The 15,857-nt window shown below is 40.9% G+C and overlaps 1 protein-coding gene across 5 annotated transcripts in view; it reads left to right on the top strand.

Moving 5' to 3' along the window:
• LRFN5 (leucine rich repeat and fibronectin type III domain containing 5) overlaps positions 1 to 13,222 on the top strand; it is a 256,864-nt gene extending 243,642 nt beyond the window's left edge. For all 5 annotated transcript variants that reach the window (XM_033950717.1, XM_033950716.1, XM_033950718.1 and 2 more), the window contains 3 exons: positions 1,682 to 1,794; positions 9,020 to 10,427; positions 11,828 to 13,222. In XM_033950717.1, coding sequence (XP_033806608.1) covers positions 9,040 to 10,427; positions 11,828 to 12,770 — 2,331 coding nt within the window. In that variant the 5' untranslated portion in view covers positions 1,682 to 1,794; positions 9,020 to 9,039 and the 3' untranslated portion in view covers positions 12,771 to 13,222. The remainder of the gene's footprint in view (positions 1 to 1,681; positions 1,795 to 9,019; positions 10,428 to 11,827) is intronic.
• The last annotated feature ends 2,635 nt before the right edge of the window (positions 13,223 to 15,857 follow it).

Genomic DNA, 15,857 nt, shown 5'->3' on the forward strand with positions numbered 1-15,857 from the left:
TAAAAAAATAATTTCATTCACCACTATAAAGTATCTTTATTTGAATCCATTTACAGTGTTATTGCTATAATTAAATACCTGTGCAACGCCGGGGCATCAGCTAGTTCTATATATTTTGTGTGGTAAATTGGGCCTAGATTTAGTTTCCAAGTTTATTATAGTCTTACTAGCCCACCATTTAGGTTGGCTTTACAATTTAAGTGCAGGGAAAGAGGATTGTATAGCTAAAACACTGGCACAAAAGTGAGGATAGGGGTAGAACTACACATTTTTGATAGGACAAGGGGGAATAGAACAACATAAGGAGGGATTTTGTGTCTGCTATGGCTCATCCAAGGTTGGTGAGAGAATAAGAAAGTTTGTACAGCAGGATTTTTCTGCTACTTTAGGAGAACCCCAGTGGGCTTTGACTGTATGTTTATGAAGGTGAGAATGGGCCCATTGGCAAGGATATCTATGCCCCAGGTGAGTAGTCTAGCAGTCTGCTTATTCCTTCTAGCCACTTCTCTCCTCACTTGGATATTTCTGTTATCTTCACACATATGTCCAAGAAAAGACCATAGTTTCACTATAATTTGACAATAGCCACTGTATCACACAGCTCATGCTTTTTCAAACTTCATGTTTGCCCATCCTGAAAACTGTTCATCTTAGGAAAAGTTTAGGGCCAAGGCCACTCATGAAGGTGCGATAAAGGGTAGAAGAAGAGAGTGTCTTTCAATAATACCCCAGCTCTATCTGCTCAACTGCTGTTTACCTGGAGACTTGTGATAAATATTGAAACTCATAATGACTGGGAGAATTATCAGGAGTTGAGACCTCAGTAAAGATGTCCTGGAAAGTCTCTTAGATATCTATAAGAAGATGCGTGTTGCTGTGGATGTTCGGTTGGAGGAATGGTAACTATAATGTGGACCATTAATAAGGCAAATACCCTTAGTGCAAATCCTGTTCTCAAAAAAAAGAGATTTCACTTTTTACTCCTTTACAATAGCATTATTTTAAACCTCTTCCTAAGGCTCAACAACGCACTGTGGACTTAAAACTCAAAAAGCCACCATTATGCTTCAGGAATTTTTGGCTTTGGCTGAGCAGACTTGCCACAAGAACAGCAGTGTGTATGAAAGACACATGGGCCTGATCCAGCACAGCACTGGGAAAGATAAGTGTTTATCATAACAGTATTAGTAACATTATATACTGGCACACAATCCGGACACAGACCAATTACATTAGCGAGAAGCGATTTTATGGTCACTCCCGACACAGCTGCTCTTTAGGAGTTTAGAATAGGGCTCCCAGCGCATGTGGATGGAAATTTATTGAAATATTTGAAAAGTACTTATTATTGAAAAAATATTTATTACTGAAAGTAGGAATACTTGGAGGAGGGGATTTTTTTTTTAATGCCGATGAGGTAACTCTAATAGTAGCCTGAATGCTTATAAAATTAGCAGCAGGCATAGTAGTGGCTTTTTGAGTTTTAAGTCCACAGTGCGTTGTTGAGCCTTAGGAAGAGGTTTAAAATTATGCTAAAAAGTGAAATCTCTTTTTTTGAGAACAGGATTTGCACTAAGGGTATTTGAGTTTTTTTTATTATTACAGTCCCTTTGTGTTTATGAGTGTGGAGTGGACCATTAATAAGGCCCCATGGCTTGACAACCTCTTATCTTTCTTACAGATGATTCCCTAGATACCAAGATGTGGAGGCCTTGAAGGCCAAATTTGAGGCCTTGCACCACAATTACCCTGTGCTGCTGCAGCAAATAAGAGAAGAGCTGGCAGCTAAACAAGGTAAGTTTACTTTTGTGAATGTAGAACTCCTGTGTTACTACAAAGTTTTATTGTATCCTGATTTTAAAGACTCCAATACCTTGGAGTCAAGGCAATGGTAATTCATAGACTCTCATAGGGTGTATACAGTTACAAGTGACCCAAGAATGAAAACTAAATAATATATAAAATGCATCTGACCCAACACGGACCATGTTTCTGCAAAATAAAAATGCCTTCCTCAGGAGTCTTATTGGGTCTTAAAAGAAGGAAAGTGGAAAAAAATTGCCAAGAATAAGTAATATTTATTTATTTTAAAATCTTTTTTCTTTCCATTTCCAATTTCAGATTGTAAACCTCTACGATTTTTATGAGGTGGTATATAAAAAAGTTTTAAACGTTAAACATTCCTCATATTAATACTAATGCTAATGAAATTAAGCAATATGACCTTGTTTTAACATACACTTCACTTTCTGGACATTTGGGCCCTGATTCTGAAAAGTGACGTCCCAATTTTAGGCAGCTGTAGGCGTCCTACAGCTGTCTAATCAATCAATTGGGATGCACGCTTTAAAAAAAAAATGCTCCCCAGGCAGGCCGCCTATATTGAAGGTGCCTCCGGGAGCCTAGGGAGGCCCGCAAGATGCCTAAGCTCGCCTAAGGGCCTTAGGCGAACCTAGGCGGCCCTACGCGTCTCCCTAGTAGAGGAAGAGACGCTTAAAATGTAGGCCAGCAAAATGCTAGTCTACATTGTAAGTAGACGCGGCCGCTATACTTATCGCGGCAAGAGATCTCCCTGCTGCAATAAGTATAGCGGCCGTGGCCACCTGTCCCAGGATGCCCAACTCCTCCTGCCGGAACCCCGGACCCGGACCCCCTTTCCCCCCCAAACGTAATCGCCGGCAGGAGGTTGCCCAACTCCTCCTGCCGGAACCCCCGGACACCCATGCTAACGATGACCCCCCCAACTAACCTACCTCCCCCAACTAACCTTTAAATGTTGGTCGGCTGGATGGGTCTTGCTGCCGTCCAGCCGACACTTCTCCTGGGCGTCCTATACAGAATCAGGGCCTTGGTGAATGGATAGATAGAAGAATACTAACTAAACTTTTAACTAAGAGCATCTTAAACTACAGGATGAGATGTTTTCTATAATCTGCAGAGGTGATCTTAAAAATAAAAACTGTGATTTTGAATTTGATCCTTAATATATTTGTGTATTATGGTAACATTTTCAAATATATGTAAACATCACCCTGAGGTTGATTTACTATTCAAAATGAATACAAGACTTTGAGATTTTACTATTTGTTGTTTTTGTTTTGTTTTTAAATGACCCTCCCCTCTTGAACTCTAAGCTAATCAAAAATGGAATAAGTTTAATTGGTATATTCATAATCTAAGAATACAGAGATCTCTGTGAAGGAAGGGCAACGTTTTCTTTTAACTGAAAATACAAATTGGTACAATAGTGGATTCAACAGTGTAGATTACACTCTCAGCAGGCAGTAGAAAAGTAAATTTGTTTTCATATTTTGTCAGATAAATACTGATTCTCTTGAGCATATGTTACTGAATAGCCATAGGATTATTGACTGATTGACTACTGAAGAGCCACTTTTCATTTTCCAGTGATAGAAATACATGACATTGTACATTTGAAAAAAAAAAAAAATTCTTCAGAAGAAATATTATATGAATGAGTACAAAGCATAAAATATCAAGCTTTAATGAAAGCCTAAGGCCAATCCAGGACTATGAATAGTAGAAGCTTGATACATTCACAGTTTCTAAGAAAAACATTATCTGCCCGTTAAGCAATTTCATAGTCATAAAGATTCAATTTCCTATCATATCATTTTGCTCATTCTGTGTGACAGCTTAGTATTGCAATCTCTAATGCTAGATTTTTTTTAAAATATGGGCATTTTAATTGACTCAACAAAGGTTTTGTCATGGTATTCTGTAGAGTGTGTGAAGAAATAATTCTATAAATTTAGGGCCTAATTCTGTATAGGACGCCTGGTCTCAGAAACAATCTAAGCAGCTTTTGAGAATCACACATGGGCGTCCTGTATAGAATCACGTCTGTCCTGATGGACAGTTGCCTAACCCCCTATAACCACCCCGATTCTCCAACCGGCATCCATGTCACAGGCACTGATTAGAGAATCGCGTTGCTGCTGAGCTAATTGTGGCAAGGAAATCTCCATGCCGTAATCAGTTTAGTGGCCACATCAAGGAACTCATCCCCTCCCCCCGTGAAGTTAGCCAGCAGGAGGGATGTCCACTCCCTCCTGCCAGAACCCACAAAGCACTCCCCACCCAACTGTCCACGAGAGGAGGATTGCCCAATTCCTCCTGTCACAACAACAAACCCTCCTGACACAGTCCAATGCAGGAGGGATGCCCACTCCCTCCTGGCACCCTAAGACATCCCCCAGTAGGAGGAATGCCCACTCCTTCCTGCTGCTGGCCCCATCATCCCCCAAACCCTAACAAGCACTCCCCAACTCCACCCCTCATACTTCCTGACATCCCAACATCCCCCTGCCACTCCCCGACTTTACCCCAGCACCCCCAAGATCCCCCTCCACCCCTGAACCTATATCTGATGACCGCCAAGAGGGTTGCCCATTTCCTCCTGCCAGCAGGCCCGCCAAAAGGGAAATGAAAATGCTCACCTGCTGAAAGTTGAAAAAGAGCAAAAGCTCATTCAACTATTTACAATACGCAGATCCAGTGGCGTACCAAGGGTGGGGGCGGGAGGGGCGGTCCGCCCAGGTTGCCAGCCCTGAAGGGGTGCTCCCGGCCTTGCCGTTCAGTCCCCCCACACCCCTGAAGGACTGCTCGCCCCACTGACCTTCCTGCACCACCTGTGAAGCAGCAAGCAGCAGGATCGCGAGGTCAGCTATCCCTGAGCTGCTTGGGCGCTGCTTCCTGCGCCGCGGTCCCGCCCCTCCTCTGACATCAGAGGAGGGGCGGGAACGCGGCGCAGGAAGCAGCGCCTAAGCAGCGCAGGGATAGCTGACCTCGCGATCCTGCTGCTTGCTGCTTCACAGGTGGTGCAGGAAGGTCAGTGGGGCGAGCGGTCCTTCGGGGGTGGTGGTGGTGGTGGTGGGGACTGAACGGCAAGGCCGGGAGCATAGGTAGTGCTGCTTCATAGGTGGTGCGGGGAGGCCAGGGGGGCGAGCGGTCCTTCGGGGTGGGGCGGGTGGGCAGGCAGGCAGGCAGGCATTCAAGGGGGAGGGGGGTGACAGGCAGGCAGGCCTTCAAGGGGGGGGACAGGCCTTCGGGGGGGTGCAGACCTTCAAGGGGGAGGGACAGGCCTTCAAAGGGGGGGCAGGCAGGCCTTCAAGGGGGGACAGGTCTACAAGGGGGGACAGGTCTACAAGGGGGTGGGCAGGCCTTCAAGGGGGTGGGACAGGCCTTCAGGGGGGGTGCAGGCCTTCAGGGGGGGTGCAGGACTTCGGGGGGTACAGGCCTTCAAGGGGGGGACAGGCCTTCAAGGGGGGGACAGGCAGGCAGGTCTTCAAGGTGGGGGGACAGGCCTACAAGGGGGAGGGACAAGCCTTCAAGGGGGGGACAGGCCTACAAGGAGGTGGGACAGGCCTTCAAGGGGGGTGCAGGCCTTCAAAGGGGGACAGGCAGACCTTTAAGGGGGGGCAGGCCTTTGGGGGGGACCCTGGTTTAGAAGTACAAGGGGGGAAAGGGGTGTTCAAAGAGACGTGCATATGCCAAATTTTGGGGGGGGATGAAGAAATAATGGGTCTGAAAATAGAGGAGAGGGAGAGAAATGATGGACCATGGGATTTAGGGAGGGAAGGAACTGAAAGGGAGAGAAATTGGACACAAGGGATGGTGTAGAGGAGGGATAGAGATACTGGATAGGAGGGTAATTGGGAAAAGAAAGGGAGAGATGGTGGACTCTGGGGTGGTGGGGAAGGAGGGAGAGATGCCGGATGAAAGGGTAGTTAAGAAAAGGTGGATCTGTGGAGGGAGATGAAAAAAAGGAAAGATACCAGACTTCCTGGGGAGGGAAGGGAAATGGAAAGGTAGGACAGAGTTGGCAGATGGATGGTTAGCACGCAGAAAGAAGAACGAAGGAGACCCTGGCAAGCAAGTTATCAGAAGAAAACCAGAGCCTTGGACCAACAAGATTTGAAATATAACCAGACAACAAAAGGTAGAAAAATTAATTTTATTTTCTGTTTTGTGATTATAATATGTCAGATTTGAAATGTGTATCCTGCCAGAGCTGGTGTTGGACTGCAAACGTGAGCTAGGATTTAACAGAGAGAGGAAAAGTCCTTTTTGTTTCTTTATTTTATTTACACCACAGCGCCAGTGTGGTTAGGAGAAGCCAAAGGGGGTGAAAAAGCTATAAAACCCACCAGGAGTTTTGAAAAAAATCACCCAACTGGGCAGGAAAATCGAATTGAAAAACCAATTCAATAGGCTGAATCGAATCAAAATTTTTTTCCTGAATCTGGCAGCATTAGTTTGCGCTACTGTCTTAGACTTTAGGACCTGGGATTGGGGAGAGATGGCATCCTCAGTACTTTATAATGCAAGTGAAACGAGGATTTAGTCAGACTTTTGAAGGGTCTGCAGAAAAAAAATATTGTATAGGCCGGGGACATGAAACAGCAGGAAATGGGAACTTTTCTTCCTTCTATTTTTGTGAATGGAAAGGCTGAGGATGTCAGAGAGTTCAGTTAAAATATGTGCTTTATAAGAAAATATAATAATGTGTTTTATAAAGTTTATAGCATAGCTGGCCTACCCAGTGAGGTGTTTCTAGTGGTGGTGGTGGCAGCGTGTCAATGTGTTGAGAGGAAGAGGTGGTCTGGGAAATTCTGCTGAGCAAACTCCGGGCCCATTTCCACCCCCCAGTTAGTCTACTCCACTCAACTGGTTCACACACTGAGTGGGTCTTTGGGTGTTGTGTTGGGATCTCTTCCAGTGGTTTATCAGTATCTCCTTCTGGTCCAAGGAAGGAAACTTTGTTATCCTTAGCATTGACCTACAGAATATGTTTGTAACAGCGCTGCTTGTGTGGCATTAGGCTATGTAGTGATCGAAAGAAAAAACCAGACCTTGCACATTTTTGCACTATATGGTGGGTGTATGAGGAGATTCACATTTCCTGCACAGCTAAGTCCATGTGAAGTTACCTTGTGCTGTATTTGACATCTAGCAAGGTCTCTGTTAGAAAGGAAAGATCTAAAGTTAAAAATGAAGTGGCCAGAAGTTATGGTAAAAGCAGATAGTGTAGCTGGTTTTAAGAAAGATTTGGACAAATTCCTGGAGGAAAAGTCCATAATCTGTTATTAAGACATGAGGGAAGTGTCTGCTTGCCCTGGATCGGTAGCATGGAATGTTGCTACTCTTTGGGTTTTGACCAGGTATTAGTATCCTGGATTGGCTACCATGAGAATGGGCTACTGGGCATGATGGACCATTGGTCTGACCCAGTTAGGCTATTCTTATGTTATGTTCTCATCTGTAGGGGCCTTTGTTTTCACTTCTTATTTTAATGTATTTTTTTTCTGGGAACTTATCAGTGTTTTTTATAATGGGAACAAAAATGGAAGAGAATTAATGTGTGTGGGATGAGGGGATAACTAATTTCTTCAGCTAAATAATTCAATCCACTTCAAACAGACATAGGAGAACTCACGCACCATTCACACACCCTCCAACCAAAAACGTCAAAAGAAAAAAACTGTTCGACAACCACCTAGCCATTCGAGCTGCAACACTCGACCCCCAACCCTACAACCAATTGACATCGACCACATACTGCAAAACCTTCAAAAAGAAATAAAAACCCTTCTATTCAAAAAACACATAAAACCGAACTAACACAATCAGAACTGTCCCAAGCATCACCTGCAACTACTCCATATGTACTTCTGATGTCATGACAATTCAGACATAATTTATGTTATGTTATGTTTGGAATATAAGAAAATTTTCACTGCCTGTTTCTATTCTGACCATTTATTCCGTTTCATGGTCATTACAAAAAATATTTTTTTACATGGGGGGGTGTCAAAAAATGATGGGCCCCGGGTGCCACATACCCTAGGTACGCCACTGCGCAGATCCCAACTGCTGCTTTCAAACACAACTTTCAAAGCACTGTTGTTGGGCTTATAACCATGTCCAACCTTGTCAGGAAAAAAATCACGTTACAGGTCTGCCCGGATTGGCTGGTTCGCGTTCAGCTGACCTGTCACGTAATTTTTCTCCTGACAGAGCTGGACGCAGTAGTTACCGGCCATGAAACGATCGTTGGCCTGGCCTGTTTGTGATCAGTAGTTTTTACCATTAATCATTCTCGGCTATTTTTGTGCTCCCACCTGCTAACTTTAAACTTGTGTGAAAGTTTTTTGCCTATGATGCTTGGATGGAAGAGTATGGGTACATCTCTCCGTTTTTCTGAGGCTTTTCTTTCGCTTAAGTAATAAGTTAGCTTTCTTGGCTTGTGTGGTGTTTTTGTCTTGGAGTGATATTTTTGGATTTTCATATTGACATTGTACATAATGTATCATAATATGCTATACTTTGTTTGTAATTTGAATATTTTTACTGCTATAATTGTCTATTGCTTATACTTGAATTATTTTTGCTGTACACCGCTTTGAGTGAATGCCTTCAAATCCAAGTAAATGCTACTACTACAGTTCAGTAAGGTATAGTTATTATTTTCTGGCAGATTCCAGGAACAAAATTTCACACACAACTTTGCCACCCACTAGCAAAATTTCATGCAAATGAAGCTACTGCTCTATGGAAAATCCCATTGACTATTGAATCACTCTTTAAATAAGATTTTGCAGGAAAACTTAAATACCAATCACTTGTTCTGCACGTTAGTTTAGTGAAATTACTGCTATCAATCTTCCATTTCTATCATCAGTAAAATTCACTCAAAAAGAGCTCTTATGTCTGTATGTCTTTTGAAAACAATATATAAAAGTGAGGGATATAAATTCCTAAAGTCTTACTTGTTAAATGTCATTTTAATATAGTCAGCTAACTGTAAAGACTGATCTGGAATAATTCCACTTTTTATCTAAATTAATTCTCTCTATGTTCTTTATTCTCTCATATTCCTTAGGTTTTTCTTCTCATTTCTGTACTTCAAATTAAAGTATTGTAACATTAATCTTAGAGACCGTTAAATGAATAGCTTCCATATTTTAAAGTATTTTCTCTGTGTTTTCTCTTGTAGGATCTTAAATCCAATTTACCATGGAAAAACTGCTTTTTTGTCTGCTGTTCATTGGCATGGCAGTGAAAGCCGAGGTCTGTCCAAAGCGCTGTGCCTGTCAGAATCTGTCTCCCAATCTTGCAACCCTTTGTGACAAGAAAGGGCTTTTGTTTGTTCCACCAAACATTAACCGTAGAACTGTAGAACTACGCTTGGCTGATAATTTTGTTACAAGTATTAAAAGGAAAGACTTTGCCAATATGACCAGCTTGGTGGACCTGACTCTATCAAGGAATACAATAAGTTTTATAACACCTCATGCATTTGCTGATTTACGCAATTTGAGGGCTTTACATTTAAATAGCAACAGATTGACTAAAATAACAAATGACATGTTTAGTGGGCTTTCAAACCTCCACCATTTGATTCTCAACAACAATCAGCTGACTTTAATATCTTCCACAGCTTTTGATGATGTTTTAGCACTGGAAGAACTTGATTTGTCCTATAACAACCTGGAGACAATCCCTTGGGATGCCGTTGAGAAGATGGTTAGCTTACACACACTCAGTCTAGATCATAATATGATTGACAATATCCCTAAAGGAACTTTTTCTCACCTTCACAAGCTGAACAGATTAGATGTGACATCAAATAAATTGCAGAAGCTACCACCTGATCCTCTCTTCCAACGAGCCCAGTCATTGGTAACCTCAGGAATTATGAGCCCGTCCAGTTTTGCATTAAGCTTTGGTGGAAACCCTCTGCATTGTAATTGTGAACTTTTATGGTTGAGGCGCCTTCTAAGAGAGGATGACTTAGAGACCTGTGCTTCTCCTCCACTTCTATCTGGCCGTTACTTTTGGTCAATCACAGAAGAAGAGTTCCTGTGTGAGCAGCCACTTATTACTAGATATACTCATGAACTCAGAGTATTAGAAGGTCAAAGAGCAACATTAAGATGTAAAGCCCGAGGAGATCCTGAACCAGCTATTCATTGGATTTCACCAGAAGGAAAGATTGTTTCCAATGGAACAAGATCATTTGTTTATGACAATGGAACATTAGATATCTTAATAACAACTGTTAAAGATACAGGTTCTTTCACCTGCATTGCCTCTAACCCTGCAGGAGAAGCTACTCAATCAGTGGACCTTCATATAATCAAACTTCCTCACATGATTAACAGCACAAACCATATTCATGAGCCTGATCCTGGTTCTTCAGATATATCAACATCTACCAAGTCCGGCTCAAATGCAAGCAGTAGCAATGGGGATACTAAAATTAGTCAAGATAAAAAAGTAGTAGTGGCTGAAGCAACATCATCTACTGCACTAATAAAATTTAATTTTCAAAGGAATATACCGGGAATACGTATGTTCCAGATCCAGTACAATGGCACTTATGATGACTCACTTGTTTACAGGTAAGACAAATTTGATTCAGTCCACAACATTGCTATGCCTTTTACTGAGATGATTTTCTATGATAAGTGCTGTAGTTTTGTATTAATTGACACTTTATTCAAAATGCTGTGTTCAGAAACAGATCATAGAACGCTTATAATGGAATCATGTAATATTCAGCATATCATGAACTTTAAATGGACTCTCCTTATCTCAAGAAAGATGTAGTGGCACTATAAAAGGTTCAAGGAAGAGCGACCAAGATGATGAAGGGGATGGAACTCCTCTTGTATGAGGAAAGCCTAAAATGGTTAGGGATTTTCAGCTTGGAAAAGAGACGGCTGAGGGGAGATATGATTGAAGTTTTCAAAATCCTGATTGGAGTAGAACGGGTACAAGTGGATCAATTTTTCACTCTGTCAAAAATTACAAAGACTAGGGGACTCAATGAAGTTACAGGGAAATACTTTTAAAACCAATAGAAGGAAATATTTTTTCACTCAGAGAATAGTTAAGCTCTGCTAGAGGTTGTAGTAAGAGCGGATAACATAGCTGGTTTTAAGAAAGGTTTGAACATTTTCCTGGAGGAAAAGTCCATAGTCTGTTATTGAGGCAGACATGGGGGAAGCCACTGCTTGCCCTCCACTGCTTGCTCTGGATCGGTAGCATGGATTGTTGCTACTTCTTGGCCACAATGAGGATGAGCTACTGGGCTTGATGGACTGTTGGTCTAACCCGGTAAGGCTATTCTTATGTTTTTAGCAGATAGGTCACTCTTAGTAAATGTGGGTTCTAAAGACAATTATTCCATCCCTACACCTATCCACACACATTAATAAATGCATTGCTCTTTCGGTTCTCTAACATTACTCATGGTACTTTATCAAACTGCCAATCTATTTGATATGCATAGAGGTGTTACATGCACAAAGTCTATTTGTTTTTAAACCAGCTAATGTAACAGTCACACCTTTCAAAACCAATTTGTCATAAATGATTTTTTCTAGCAGGGACTCTTATTGGAGGTTCTGCATTGCCAAGCAATGCAATTAGCTTGTCAATAAAATCTGCCAGCACCATTAATATAGTACCATATCAGACATGGAATGTAGTAATTTGGTTGCAAAAATAATAAAATACCTTTTGAGTTATCTTCAATCTCTATATTGCTGGTATTCACCCCAGTCCTTGAGGTCTACAAAAGGTCAAGTTTTCAAGATATTCCTAATAGAGAGAGAGATTTGCATTTAATGGATGTAACAGAAATACATATATGTGTTGTATTTTGCTTAGACATACAGTAACATCAACTGGAAGTGAAGACTAATGTTAGATAGATAGATAGATAGATAGATAGATACTAATATAAGTGAATAATGTTATTTTAACTGTAATTAACACACATTCCATTGTCTCCCAGGATGATACCTCCTACAAGCAAAACGTTTCTTATAAATAACTTGGCTGCTGGAACTGTTTATGACCTTTGTGTCCTAGCAATTTATGATGACGGCATCACTTCTCTCACTGCAACAAGAGTTGTGGGTTGCATACAGTTTACTACAGAGCAGGATTATGTCCGTTGTCACTTCATGCAGTCACAATTTTTAGGAGGCACCATGATTATAATAATTGGAGGAATCATTGTTGCATCTGTCCTGGTTTTTATCATAATACTAATGATACGATATAAAGTTTGCAACAACAGCAGCCATCATAAGGCTGCAAAGGTCAGCAATGTGTACTCTCAGACCAATGGAGCTCAGAATCAAGGCTGCAGCGGGTCAGTGGCCCAGTCTATATCGAAACAGGCTGTTGGAAACGAAGAGAGCCTCCAGTGTTGCAAGGTGGTTAATGACAGTATGATGCAGTCGTTGGACCCTTGTTCAAGTCAAGACTCTTCCACCACTACCTCTGCATTGCCCCATGCCTGGACCTCAAGCGCATCTGCCTCTCAAAAGCAGAAAAAAAAGCCTGGGCTCAAGCCCACTAATGAGCCACAGAGTGAAATTATCTCAAACATCGAGTCCCAAAATACTAACAGAAATAACTCAACTGCCCTGCAGTTAACTGTTCCCCTTTCTGATTCTGTCAAGGCAGCTCCTTCAGTAAAAAGACCACAGTCCAGACCAAGTAAGTTCCTCACTTTGCCCGTTGCATCCTCCAGGGCAAGACGCAGGTACTCTCTGAACGGAGAACTGATGGAGTATCACTGTTACGTTAACTCGGAGAACAGTGGCGGATTATGGTCTAAGAGAAGCATGTCCATGAATGGGATGCTAATTCAGTCAAACAATTCCGATATCCATAGAGGAAAAGCGACTTACTCAAGTTCTGAGTGGATATTGGAAAGCACTGTGTGACCTGTTTTAATTTTATTTTAGGTTTTCTTTTTCTTTATTTTTCAAGAAAAAAATTTTTGTTTTAGGACCCTGATTGGAAATTAAAAGTTCAATCACATCTTATTGATTTATGGCTTATATATGCAGGGTTATGTATAAGCTGTTCACTGCACACATTTTTTGTTTACTTAAAAATAAAAGTCGAAGGCAACATTAAAAGGTATTATGGTTATGAAAAAAAAAAAAAAAAGCATGAAACAGCACCAGTGCCTTTTCCTGCTCTAGGACTGGCTTCCTGGTTCTGCAGTAGCAGACAAAACTAAAAAAGAGCGTTTTCACAGAAAAAGCCTTTCATACTGGAAATGAGATTTCCTCCAAGCATATATATATAAAACAAAAGACCACTTATGATAAATTATTAAATTCATATTTTTTAAAGCCCAGACTGCATATTTCTTTTCAGTGACAATGGTGTTGCCTTTGTTTTTAGGCAAATGCTGTACAGAACAACAACTCTGTGTTGTTAACAGTATGTTGTGTAAAATAAAATATTCAATAAGTATACCCAGTGTTAAATTCAGTACCCCATTTCATTGTATTTTTAATCAGTGTGCCTTAGGAAATCATTATTTATATGCACAGTATTGAGTAGGATCATGGACGAAGAATGCAAGCACATTTACACTGATGATTTGAATATTATCTTTTGCAGACTTGGAGATATCACCATTAATCTCAAATAAGCATGCCAAGTTTGATTGGTATTATTCCCTATTAACATGGTAAGGGTGGTGAGCATGCATCAGCCTAGGCAGCTGTAGCTGTATTAGACAGTGCTTTTGAAATCAACACGATTAGCTTCCCATGTCAGCTACTGCTGGTGACTTATCACATTTTGACTGGTATTGGATATAAGTTAGAAAACAAAACCCACACATTGATCCTCTCTTTTTATTTCTAGATAAATGGATTACAGTTCCAGTAGCAGGTTGTGTTTTGCATCTTGTAACAGTGGAAAAAAAATATAATGATTATGTGGCAATGACCTTCCTCATAGAACCAAATGAACTTGCGGAACACAGTATTAATAATCTGGGTTTTATTTAGTTAAAAACCAAACCATATTATAAAAACTATCAAAACTACAAAAGAATGTTTATATGTGAAGAAAAATATTGTCAAAATGTCATTTCCCCAGGTCAATAGGCTGGAGATCGCCTACCCTTCACTGGGTACTTGGACTTAAAGATCTCAATATGTATACTTTGTAGGAAATGGAGATATGAAAGAGATGTTTACGTGGCATAACTGTGCATGAGGCGAGTCTCTTTCATTTGAAACAAAGCTCTGGAATGAAATTAAGAGGAGATAGGCTCAGGAGTCATCTACGAAAATATTTTTTTACAGAAAGGGTGGTAGATGCATGGAATATGCTCCTGGCAGAGGTGGTAGAGACAAAGACTGCATCTTAATTCAAGAAAGCATGGGGCAGGCACATGGGATCTCTTAGGGAGAGGAGGAGATACTGGATGCTGTGGATGGGCAGACTGGATGGTCCATTTGGCCTTTATCTGCCATTATATTTCTATGTTTCTATGGGTAAAATTAGGCACAGATGTCAACCTTGTACATGTTTTAATCTATTTTGGGAGTAGAGATTTGGAGGGACAAGTTTAGGTTGGGAGAAAAAAAAGAAATATATATGACTTTCCAAATCTATACACATGAAAATAGATTATAGAAATCAGAATTGATACATCTAAGTCACGGCCTGCTCAATTCTGATGGTATTTTACAAAAGGATCCTAATTAAGCACAGAAGCCACAGACTTTCTGCACTTTAAATATTCTATTGTGGAGGACATACTGTATACAATGAAGGATTAAAGAGGCGACTTCCTTTAATCCCTCTTGTAAAGTAATGTTCAAAACAAGAACTTGTAAAACTCTTTGCTTGCTTGGGAGTAGTTATAAAATCCGATGGTGGTATATTTAGGCATTCATTCTCTTCTTGAAATGGAGAATCTATGTGTAGATTTTGGATCTGCCCAGTCCCCCAGCAAACTCGACCCTTTTGCCTTCTTTACATAGTGCAGACTTTCACATGTAAGTACTGGCTTTATAAAATCATGCTTTCCACATATACCCAACGTACACATATATTTGCATGTGTAATGTGACTAGGGCTTCTAAAATTATCACCATTATCTCTAAGTGAAAAGTGCTTGTTGAAATGCAGGGACAATATTTATAGGCATTTTTCCTTGGACAATTTCAAAGGGAAAGCATATTCTGTTTTTCCTTTGAAACTGGTGCAAAGCACACAGGTTAAAGCAACTGCAAACTATGCATCTATAAAGGAGGAGTTTCAAAATGTCTTCTTAGTTTTGAATTGTCATATGTATTTACCCTCCTTTTATGAAGCCACGTTAGGTTTTTTTGTCGCTGGCCGCAGTGGAAAAACTCCGACGCTCATAGGATAAAAAAGCCTAACGTGGCTTCATAAAAGGGGTGGATTAGCTATACCTAAATGTGATTTTAAAAATGTTAAGTTCAAAAGAACAAATCCTCATCCTAACTTACCTAAGATTGCAAGCTCATTATTCAAAGAAGATTTAAATTATGGTAATGATTAACTTCAACAAGCCTTGTAAAAGGAGTATAATGCTGGCTACATTTTATTGTAGTTCTAATGGACCTATTTCAAAGGAAAAACAGGGAAATTTAACAAATTTAGGCCCGCTTTTATGAAGCCGCATTAGGCTTTTTTATTGCTGGCCACAGCAGTATTAGCTTCAAAGCTCATTGGAATTCTATCAGCATTGGAGCTATTACCGACGCGGTCAGCAATAAAAAAAAAGCCCAATGTGGCTACATAAAAGGGGGTGTTAGCCTTAGGGAGAGTAATTGTGTAACAGGGTACCTAGATTGCAAAGCTTGCCTGACCCTCACTATTCGAAATGTGACAGTAAAACAGCACCCCACCCCCACCACTGGCAGGACTGTAGTTGGAGGATTCATGCTGAGCCTAGAGATAATGATGCCTTTATAGAATTGCTTCCCAAAATAGTCCCACACAAAGTTAAACCTGTTCTAAGACTTTAGTTT

Source organism: Geotrypetes seraphini, chromosome 7, assembly GCF_902459505.1.
Source record: "Geotrypetes seraphini chromosome 7, aGeoSer1.1, whole genome shotgun sequence".
Lineage (NCBI taxonomy): Eukaryota > Metazoa > Chordata > Amphibia > Gymnophiona > Dermophiidae > Geotrypetes > Geotrypetes seraphini.